The following is an 11,341-nucleotide window of genomic DNA, read 5'->3' on the forward strand; positions in this document are numbered from 1 at the left end:
AAACTTAATACTACAGTTTATAAAGACTTATGTTATAAACCCAGTTCTACTTTTAAACTTCCTCCCCAAGAGTTCCCTTATACTGAATGATATCTTGAAGGTTCATTCGCTTCTGTTCCTGGGACCATCCCAAAGGGATGTCAACGCTCTCCAGAATTCACTTTAATTCTCCACAGTAGTCCAGCTACTCTCCGAGCTCCAAGATTTTATGGGGGTCCTTCCATTAACTTTAGGCTAAGAAACACAACTTTAAGGCCTGAAAACTGTGGGCTCCTCAGTCCTTCACTACCTTCTTGCTGAGGGATTTGAACATTAGGGACGCCCCTAGTTCCTGATGGTCCTCTTGGCTTCTAGTCCCACAGCTGGTTCACAGCTCCTGCTTCCAAGTGACCTGCAGACTGCCTGCTTTCTGTGAGAAACACCCAGAATTCCAACCAAGGCTCCACCCTCAATCACTTATCCCTATGGTAACAGACACCAGTTGAGATGTCCAATTGATGTTGACATGAATTAACTTTTAGCTTCAAAACCAAAGCGTTTGACCCTGAGGTCTGCATGAAGAATTCACCTCCCTCACAAAGACAGGACAATAATTGTCAGACCCAATGTCTCCAGGTCTCCAGCTAAAAGAGCCCACCTGCTCTTTTACAGTTCTTATCCTTCGAGCTTTGACTTCTTAAGTCAACATGGGCCATGCCTTGTGATTGCAAATTCCCTTAGGCTGTTTTTGTCAGATTCTCAACTCAATCACTTGTGAACTTGCTGGTGTCTCAGCAGGTTGCATAAAAGAGTGAATCCTTTCCCACACACGGAGCAGATGAACGGTCTCTCCCCGGTGTGAACTCGCTGGTGAGTCAGCAGGTTGGATGAATCACTGAATCCCTTCCCACACTCAGAGCAGGTGAACGGCCTCTCCCCGGTGTGAACTCGCTGGTGTATCCGCAGATTGGATGAATCACTGAATCCCTTCCCACACTCAGAGCAGGTGAACGGCCTCTCCCCGGTGTGAACTCGCTGGTGTGTCCGCAGGTTGGATGGATCGCTGAATCCCTTCCCACAATCACAGCAGATGAACGGCTTCTCCCCGGTGTGAACCCGCTGGTGTGTCCGCAGGTTGGATGAGTCAATGAATCCCTTCCCACATTTAGAGCAGATGAACGGCCTCTCTCCGGTGTGAACTCGCTGGTGCGTCAGCAGGATGGATGACAGAGTGAATCCCTTCCCACACTCGGAGCAGATGAATGGCCTCTCGCCAGTGTGAACTCGCTGGTGTCTCAGCAAGCAGAATGACTGAGTGAATCCCTTCCCACACACAGTGCAGGTGAATGGTCTCTCCCCAGTGTGAATTCGCTGGTGCCTCAGCAGGGTGGATGAATGGCTGAATCCCTTCCCACACTCGGAGCAGGTAAACGGCCTCTCCCCGGTGTGAACTCGCTGGTGTCCCAGCAGGCCGGATGAATCACTGAATCCCTTCCCACACTCGGAGCAGATGAATGGCCTCTCCCCAGTGTGAACTCGCCGGTGAGTGTCCAGCTCAGATGGGCAACGAAACTCCTTCCCACAGTCCCCACATTTCCAAGGTTTCTCCATGATGCGGGTGCCCTTGTGTGTCTCCAGGATCAATGATCAGTTGAAGCCTCGACCACACACACAACATGTGTACGGTCTCTTGCTGCTGTGAATGATGTGATATCTTTTAGGCAGTGTAACTGGTTAAAGATCTTTCCACAGTCAGTGCATTGGATGCTACCACTCTGGTCTATGCTCTCAGTAATTTTTCAGTCAGGCTCATGTTTAAAATCTCTGGAAGCTGACAGACCAGACAAACATTTCTCCTAAATTCAAAGGCCGATGAAAATGAAAAGGTGACTCTGTTGGATCCTGATGTGGCATTTGCTTTGAGATTTCAGTTGCAAATCCTCCCCTTCTAATGTGCTGTAAAATGAGTTTACAGAAGCCATTACTGTCAGTACAGGATTGAAATTCAGAACAGACAATTCTAGTTTCTGTGGAACATTCTTTCATCTCTCCTTTCCCAAAAGCTGTAAATCTCCATCCCACACTCTCTCCCTCCATTCTCACTCTGCTGTACCTAATATACACCCTCCCAATTCTCCTTAACGTGCCAGTTCAAGCTGACCGCCAGTTGCACGCTCACTGCTTCCCGTCCAGGACACAGAGACCTGAAAAGCTACATGCAGGCTGCTGGCCTTAGTGGACTAAAAATGCATGTAACATAGAGGGCTGTATTACATGATAAGAGACACAGAGGGGTTGTGAGGAAGCACGTTATATAAGCAGCGAGTGGTCATCACCTAGAACTCGCCGCTTGCGAGAGTGGTGGATGCGGAAATGATCAATGATTTCAAAATGAAATTGGATGGGCGCTTGGAGGAAATAAACTTGCACGGGAACAGGGATATGGAGGGGAAATGGGACTGACTGGTTTGCTCTACAGAGAGTCGGCATGGACTCGAGTTGCTGAATGGACTCCTTCTGTGCCATAATGACTCTATAACTGGAAATATATAATGTAGCTACAGTACTATATTACAACACTACAAATAATGACAAATGAACTTTATTACAGAACCATAAATAATATAGCTAATATGTACCATATAACAACACTAGACATATCTCTGTCATATATTAATTTACTGTCCCCTTAAATGTCAGCCATCTCCTGGGGAAACCACCCCTTTAATTGTGAACATTAGGAAAGAGACCATCCTTTCAGCCAGACAAATAAATGTGTCAAGCTGAGGGAGCAAAGGATGTCAATGTCTTTAAGAGAGAGAGAGAGAGAGACCTGGGCCAACCTTTCCAGAGTCTGCGGCCTCCCTGGATTCACTTCCTTTCCCTTCAGTTCCTGCAAATCAACAATTTCCCCCCAGAATGAGAAAAGAAATGTAAAGGGGTAGAAAAGAAAGTGTTTTACTCACAGATGTTGGACACAGGAGGAAGTTTTAGTCTGTGTGAAGCTCAATCTTCAGTCACACAAAGCCCGCGCTCTGATTGGCTGGAGGACCAGAAAACCATCCGGTCCTCCAGATCTTCCCATTCGCCAATGCCCCGCACGAAGAAAATGAGGGGGCGGTACCCGAGACCACGTGGGGGTGGCAGAGACTTTTGACCGCCAGCCGCGCTGAGCTGTTGTCCAATCTGCCGTATGTACCTTCTCTAACTAGTGGTATTGCTCCCAATGGGACGCAGCGTGCTGGCAACGCCCCTGTCAATTATTATGACGTCCGCAACAGAACACACTGAATCAGCCAATCGGAATTGTTCTGCTCCGCGGTGACGTCCTCGGGCTCCAGTCTGCAGGCCAAGCGCGCGGACACGGGAGCCCCGCCCCACCCATTGTTCCCCCTCCCCCTCCCCGAGCCAAGGTTTCCAGGCAACCGGCTGCGCCCAGAGCGAGAGGAGGCTCGGAGAACTCCCCATCCCCCTCCCCCTCTGGTCCGAAAGGAGATCGAGAGTGACAGCTGGCGGCAGCCGCACTGCGCCTGCTCCGGACAGCTCGGCTCAGCGGTGCTCTCTGCGCCTGCGTGCTGGGCTGCCAGCTGAGGGAGTGGGGGAAGGGAGAGGGAGTGGGGGAAGGGAGAGGACTTTGCAAAATGTCTTCCCTTCATTTTCTTCCCAGTCAATGCAGTTTGATTGTAAACAGCACAACTTTTGGTTTTAGCTTCACCCACAGACTAACACTTCCTCCTGTGTCCAACATCTGTGAGTAAAACACTTTCTTTCCCCTCCCCCTGGGAAATACAGAGAGGTGTGGGACTCTGTAACTGGAATTAGTGCTGAGGGGGGAAATGCTGGGGATTTTGTGGACCCTGTTCTTATTGTATGAGCTGTTTAAAGTCAGATTTATCCTGTCTGTTCAAATACCATTTGTCTCTTAATTCAAGCTTCATTGATGTTGATTTTAGTTTGATTGTTACAGTAACACTTTATAAAAAAAGTGAAACCTTGTCCTTCAGTTTACTCCCTTGAGGTTGTCTGGGAGTTTGTTTAATTTAAGTTTATCGGTCTCCATGGGGATTGTAACAACAGAGATTATGTCTAGTGTTGTTATATGGTACATATTAGATATATTATTCATGGATCTTTCTTGTCTTATAGTACTGTAGTGACATAACTATTTCCAGTCACAGGAACCATAGCAAATAGAATTGTCTGTTCTGAATTTCTATGTCTAGTGTTGTTGTAGGTCATGACCGCTCACTGCCTCAATAAAATTCTTCCTCACTCCCCCACCCCGCCCCCCCTGCTCACCATATATCTCCAATCAAGTCTCACAGTACTGTATATTGCGCACATTTTGTGTCCAGTAATATAGACTGATTTTTGCCGAGCAGCCTGCATGAAGATTTTGAGCTCCCCTCTGCCTAGAACAGGAAATGATGAGCATGGATCAATGGATGATCATTCATTGGCACTTTCAGGAGAATTGGGAGTGTATATTAGGTACAGCAGAGTGAGAATGGAGGGAGAGTGTGTGGGACGGAGATTGACAGCTTTTGGGAAATGAGAGAGGAAAAAATATTCCATAGAAACTAGAATTGTCTGTTCTGAATTTCTATCCCGTACTGACCGTGATGACTTTTGTAAACTCCTTTTACAGGCTATCAGAAGGGGAGGATTTTCAGACAGAAATCTCAAACCAAACGTCATGTCAGGACTGTGGAAAGAGCTTTAACCGGTCATAAACCCTGAAAATACTGCATCATTCACAGTAGGGAGAGGCTATACACGTGTTCCGTGTGTGGACGAGGCTTCAACTGATCATAGAACCTGGAGAGTCACAAGGACACCCGCACCATGGAGAAACCGTGGAAATGTGGGGACTGTGGGAAGAGATTCCGTGCCCCCTGTGAGCTGGAAACTCATCGACGCAGGCACAGCGGAGAGAGGCCATTCACCTGCTCCGTGTGTGGCAAGGGGTTCATCGATTCATCCACCCTGCAGACGCACCAGCGAGTTCACACCGGGGAGAGGCCATTCACCTGCTCTGAGTGTGGGAAGGGATTCAGTAGTTCATACAACCTGCTGATACATCAGCGTGTTCACACGGGGGAGAGGCCCTTCACCTGCACAGAGTGTGGGAAGGGATTCATTGATTCATCCACCCTGCAGAGACACCAGCGAGTTCACACCGGTGAGAGGCCATTCACCTGCGCTGAATGTGGGAAGGCATTCAGTAGTTCGTACAACCTGCTGATACACCAGCGAGTTCACACCGGGGAGAGGCCGTTCACCTGCTCCAAGTGTGGGAAGGGATTCACTCAGTTATCCAGCCTGCGGAGACACCAATGCACTCATACCTGGGAGAGGTTGTTCACTTGTTGTGTGTGTGGGAAGGGATTCAGCCAGTCATCCAGTCTGCTGGGACACCAATGCACTCACACCAATGAGAAACCTGTTCAATGCTCTGACTGTGGGAGTTGCTTTAGAAACTCTGCCTATCTGATGATCCACCAGCGCATTCACACTGAGGAGAGACCGTTCAGCTGCTCTCACTGCACAAAGAGCTTTGGGACGTCGTATGACCTCCTGAGGCATCAGCGGGTTCACACCGGGGAGAAGCCGTTCACCTGCTCCCTGTGTGGGAAGGGATTCAGCGATTCATCCAACCTACAGCGGCACCAGCGAGTTCACACCGGGGAGAGGCCGTTCAACTGCTCTGAGTGCGGGAAGGGCTTCACTCAGTCATCCCACCTGCTGACACACCAGCAGGTTCACACTGGGGAGAGGCCGTTCACCTGCTCTGTGTGTGGGAAGGGATTTACTTGTTCATCCGAGCTGCTGAGACACCATGGCAGTCACACCGATTAGAGACCTTTTAGATGCTCTGACTGTGGGTGTTAATTGTATCAGTTGAGATTAAGTATACAGAGGTGGAGGGCATTGATTGAATGGTTACATGAAAGCATTTAAAGAGACACTCACCGCGGGGGACTGGGGGGCTTTATTGACCCCTTTAATCACATTTTGATTAACGTTTGTAAGTTTCCTTTAAGATTAGTTTTTCTTTCTGCAGTATCCCTTTAAGGGGCTGCCTCTTACTTTGTCCCTCGTTTTCTTTAATTTACTTTAATTGGTTTATTCAAAAGAGTAAAAGAGACACTCACTGAGTGGAGTGGAGGTATATACCTGTAATGTTTCACTCAGTGAATAAATCTATAGCAAGTAAAGATTGGCTCCAGTTTCTTCCTTCACCATCAGGCTGTCAGGATTATAACATGGTAACAGAGAATGCTTGTCTAATGGTGAATGTTGGAAACTAAATGAAAATAAAATATTAAACAGAGGCTTACAACCCGAGTAGCTTTTGTGAGAAATGGCTGAAAGCAAGTGGAAATTGTCAGGGTCTGATTACCCGCTGATGTTCTCGGAGTCTGAGCCACACGACCAGTGGAAGAATGAAGTGGATATGTGGACACGGGTTACGTCCCTACCAAGGAGGAAACAAGGTCTGGTCTTGGCATCGTCACTTCCCAACAAAAGTAAATTCAGAAGCAAAGTATTTAGTGAGCTGGATGCCTGTCAGTTGGATACTGATGAAGGTTTGGATCTTCTATTCGGGTTCACTGATGAGATTTAGAAGAGAGATGATCTATTGGATGCCTATGAAGCATAGTCAGACTTTGACAGGTTTCAAATGAGGGTGAAAACATCTTTAGCAGATCGAGATATCACAAGAGACAGGATTGGAACAGCACTAATAGGTGAATGAACCCCAGGGATGACCAGGGAACAACTAACAGGTGTTTCAGGTCTGACTCAAAATATCATCATGTGATGAGCTGCCCAAAGTGGAAAATGAGGGTCTTCGAAGTGACACATGACACAGAGAATTCTGAGGCTGAAGATGATGATGATGATCACTCTGTAGGAATTGCACTAGTCACAAGGAGATTCGGTCCAGTGATGAGTGTGTTCGTCACAGACTCATTCAACTGTGCTGCAGAGGTGTCAGCTGTGGCTCAGTTCATCGCACCCTCGCCTTTGAATCAGAGGGTTGTGGGTTCATGTCCCACTCCCGGAAACCAAGAACTGTGATTGTACTCGAAAGAGTTGCAATCTGTGACTGTTGATAACTCGAAAGAGTTTCAACTGTGCTGTGTTAGACAGTGGCTGCACCTCGTCAGCATGTGGATTAGATTGGTGAAAATGTTACCCAGATTCACCTCGTACTGAGGATCGACACAAGGTTAAGGAGTATGAAAGTAATACTCGTTTAAGTTTGGTGGGGATGCATAGGAACATAGGAAATAAAAGTAGGAGTAGGCCATTCGGCCCCTCAAGCCTGCTGCGCCATTCAACTAGATCATCACTAATCATCTACCTCAATGCCATTTTCCCGCACTATCTTCAGTCTCAGAATCCCCTTGATGTCTGCAGCATTTAGAAATCTATCAATCTCAGTCTTCAGCAAGCTCAGTGATTGAGCTTCCACAGCACCTCCGGGGTAGAGAATTCCCAAAGATTCACCACCCTCTGAGTGAAGAAATTCCTCCCCATCTCAGTCCTAAATGGCCTACCTGTTACTGTGAGACCTGGTTCCAGACGCCGCCACCCTATCCCACCCTCTGTCTGTCTTCCCCTCTCTGCTGAACGTTCAGTGCTCAGCCAAGGAGTCAATTTCATACCCTTATGCCCTCACCTCAATGAATTCTGGGCTCGGCACGATGCTGAACTCTTCCGCCTCCGTGCTCGCTTCTTTGGGCAGGAGTCCTCTCCCCGTTCAACGGATCCTTTTACCCATCTCCAATATTCTCCCTCCACCTGGACCCCTCCCCCTGGATTCTTACCTTCTCTTGATCTTTTCATTGAGAACTGTCGGCATAACATTAGTCGTCTCAATTTCTCTGCTCCTCTCACCCATTCTAACCTGTCTCTCTCTGAACCTACTGCACTCCGTTCTCTCAGGTCCAACCCTGACTTTGTTATCAAACCCGCTGACAAGGGTGGTACTGTTGTTGCCTGGTACACTGACCTCTACCTCGCAGAGGCTGAGCGCCAACTCGCAGACACTTCCTCCTACCTCTCCCTGGAACAGGACCCCACCAATTAACATCAAGCCATTGTTTCCAGAACTGTCACTGACCTCATCTCCTCTGGAGATCTTCCCTCCACAGCTTCCAACCTGATAGTCTCCCAACCTCAGACGGCCCACTTCTACCTCCTACCCAAAATCCACAAACAGGACTGTCCTGGCAGACCGATCGTGTCAGCCTGTTCCTGCCCCACGGAACTCATTTCTTGCTATCTTGACTCCATCCTCTCTCCCCTTGTCCAGTCTCTTCCCACCTACATCCGCGATTCCTCTGATGCCCTACATCATATCAACAATTTCCAGTTCCCTGGCCCCAACCACCTCTTCACCATGGACGTCCAATCCCTCTACACCTCCATCCCCCACCGGGATGGTCTGAGGGCTCTCCACTTCTTCCTCGAACAGAGGCCCGAACAATCCCCATCCACCACTACTCTCCTCCGTCTGGCTGAACTTGTTCTCACACTGAACAATTTCTCCTTTAACTCCTCTCGCTTCCTCCAAATAAAAGGTGCGGCTATGGGTACCTGCATGGGCCCCAGCTATGCCTGTCTCTTTATGGGGTATGTGGAACATTCCTTGTTCCAGTCCTACTCCGGCCCCCTCCCACAACTCTTTCTCCGGTACATCGATGATTACTTCGGTGCTGCTTCATGCTCTCGTTGGGACCTGGAAAAATTTATTAATTTTGCTTCCAATCTCCACCCCTCCATCATTTTCACATGGTCCATCTCTGACACTTCCCTTCCCTTCCTTGACCTCTTTGTCTCAATTTCTGGTGATAGACTGTCCACCAATATTCATTACAAGCCTACCGACTCCCACAGCTACCTTGACTACAGCTCCTCACACTCCGCTTCCTGTAAGGATTCCATCCCAGTCTCTCAGTTCCTTCGCCTCCGTCGCATCTGTTCTGATGATGCCACTTTCCAAAACAGTTCCTCTGACATGTCTTCCTCCTTCCTTAACCGAGGTTTTCCATCCACGGTGGTTGACAGGGCCCTCAACCGTGTCCGGCCCATCTCCCGCACATCCGCCCTCACACCTTCCTCTCCCTCCCAGAACCATGATAGGGTGCCCCTTGTCCTCACTTATCACCCCACCAGCCTCCGCATTCAAAGGATCATCCTCCGCCATTTCCGCCAACTCCAGCATGATGCCACCACCAAACACATCTTCCCTTCATTCCATAGGGATTCCGTAGGGACTGTTCTCTCCGGGACACGCTAGTCCACTCCTCCATCACCCCCTACACCTCAACCCCCTCCACGGCACCTTCCCATGCAACCGCAGAAGGTGCAACACCTGCCCCTTTACTTCCCCCCTCCTCACCGTCCAAGGGCCCAAGTACTCCTTTCAGGTGAAGCAGCAACTCACTTGCACTTCCCTCAATTTAGTCTACTGCTTTTGTTGCTCCCAATGCGGTTTCCTCTACATTGGAGAGACCAAACGCAGACTGGGTGACCGCTTTGTGGAACACCTTTGGTCTGCCCGCAAGCATGACCCAGACCTCCCTGTCGCTTGCCATTTCAACACACCACCCTGCTCTCATGCCCATATGTCCGTCCTTGGCCTGCTGCATTGTTCCAGTGAAGCTCAACGCAAACTGGAGGAACAGCACCTCATCTTTCGACTAGGCACTTTACAGCCTTCCGGACTGAATATTGAGTTCAACAATTTTAGATCATGAACTCTCTCCTCCATCCTCACCCCCCTTTTCGACCCCCTTTTTTCTAATAATTATTATATATTAATAAAAATATATTTTTCTTTTCCCACCTATTTCTATTATTATTTTTAAATGTATTTCCATCCATTGTTTTATCTCTACCTTTTAGCCTATTTCGATCCCTTCCCCCACCCCACCCCCACTAGGGCTATCTGTACCTTGCTCATCCTGCTTTCTACCCTTAATGTCACCATTAGCACATCCTTTAGCTAATATCACCACCGTCAACACCCCTTTGACCTTTTGTCTGTGACACCTTTGGCAATCTCTCCTTTACCCCCGCCTAACACTGGCCCTCTATCCAGCTCCACTTCTCCCACCCCCCCTTAAACAGCTTATAATTCACCTCATTTCTATTTCTCTTTAGTTCTGATGAAGAGTCATACGGATTCGAAACTTTAACTGTGTTCTTCTCCAGGGATACTGTCAGACCTGCTGAGTTTTTCCAGCTTCAGATTTCCAGCATCCACATTATTTTGCTTTTATCTGTCTGGTGAACTTTGGCATCACTCCCTCTATGGCAAGTATATCCTTCATTAGATAAGGAGACCAAAATTGTACACGATACTCCAAGTGAGGTCTCACCAAGGCTCTATATAACTGCAGGAAGACCTCTTTACTCCTGTACTCCAATCCCATTGTAATGAAGGACAACATACCATTTGCCTTCCTCATCGCTTGCTGCACCTGGATGTGAGCTTTCAGTGACTCCTGAACAAGGACACCCACCTCCCTTTGGACATCACTACTTCCCATTTTCTCACCATTTAAAAAATACTCTGTTTCTCCTTTCCAACTCTGTGTCCCTCACTCCTTTCCCACTCTGTCTCCCTCTCCCCTTTCCCACTCTGCCTCCCTCTCCCCTTTCCCACTCTGCCTCCCTCTCTCCTTCCCACTCTGTCTCCCTCTCTCCTTTCCCACTCTCTCTTCCTCTCTCCTTTCCCACTCTCCCTCCCTCCTTTCCCACTCTCTCTCCCTCTCTCCTTTCCCACTCTCTCCCTCTCTCCTTTCCCACTCTCTCTCCCTCTCTCCTTTCCACTCTCTCTCCCCCTCTCCTTTCCCACTCTCTCTCCCTCTCTCCTTTCCCACTCTCTCTCCCTCTCTCCTTTCCCACTCCCTCTCTCTCCCTCTCTCCTTTCCCACTCTCCTCCCTCTCTCCTTTCCCACTCTCTCTCCCTCTCTCCTTTCCCACTCTCTCTCCCTCTCTCCTTTCCCACTCTCTCTCCCTCTCTCCTTTCCCACTCTCTCTCCCTCTCTCCTTTCCCACTCTCTCTCCCCCTCTCCCTCCCTCTCTCCTTTCCCACTCTCTCTCCCCCTCTCCCTCCCCTCTCTCCTTTCCCACTCACTCTCCCTCTCTCCTTTCCCACTCTCTCTCCCTCTCTCCTTTCCCACTCTCTCTCCCTCTCCTTTCCCACTCTCTCTCTCTTTCCTTTCCACTCTCTCCTTTCCCACTCTCTCTCCCTCTCTCCTTTCTCACTCTCTCTCCCTCTCTCCTTTCCCACTATCTCTCCCTCTCTCCTTTCCCACTCTCTCCCTCTCTCCTTTCCCAC

General features: G+C 48.9%; 2 protein-coding genes across 3 annotated transcripts in view; one reads left to right on the forward strand and one right to left on the reverse strand.

Annotated features, from left to right (window-relative positions):
* Window positions 1–1,708, reverse strand: part of LOC144697379 (uncharacterized) — a 57,447-nt gene extending 55,739 nt beyond the window's left edge. The window contains exon 1 of one of the 2 annotated variants that reach the window (XM_078569354.1): window positions 844–1,708. In XM_078569354.1, the coding sequence (XP_078425480.1) occupies window positions 844–1,590 (747 nt within the window). In that variant the 5' untranslated portion in view covers window positions 1,591–1,708. Of the gene's footprint in view, window positions 1–759 lie in introns of both variants that reach the window. The other variant, XM_078569356.1, reaches the window with a different exon arrangement.
* A 1,888-nt stretch (window positions 1,709–3,596) lies between these two features.
* The window catches only part of LOC144698470 (uncharacterized), a 19,795-nt gene continuing 12,050 nt past the window's right edge, over window positions 3,597–11,341 (forward strand). Inside the window, 2 exon segments of the mRNA XM_078570411.1 lie at window positions 3,597–3,729; window positions 4,628–5,835. Of these exon segments, the coding sequence (XP_078426537.1) occupies window positions 4,825–5,835 (1,011 nt within the window). The 5' untranslated portion in view covers window positions 3,597–3,729; window positions 4,628–4,824.

The sequence above is a fragment of the Cetorhinus maximus genome, chromosome 23 (assembly GCF_964194155.1).
Source record: "Cetorhinus maximus chromosome 23, sCetMax3.hap1.1, whole genome shotgun sequence".
Taxonomy (NCBI): Eukaryota; Metazoa; Chordata; class Chondrichthyes; order Lamniformes; family Cetorhinidae; genus Cetorhinus; species Cetorhinus maximus.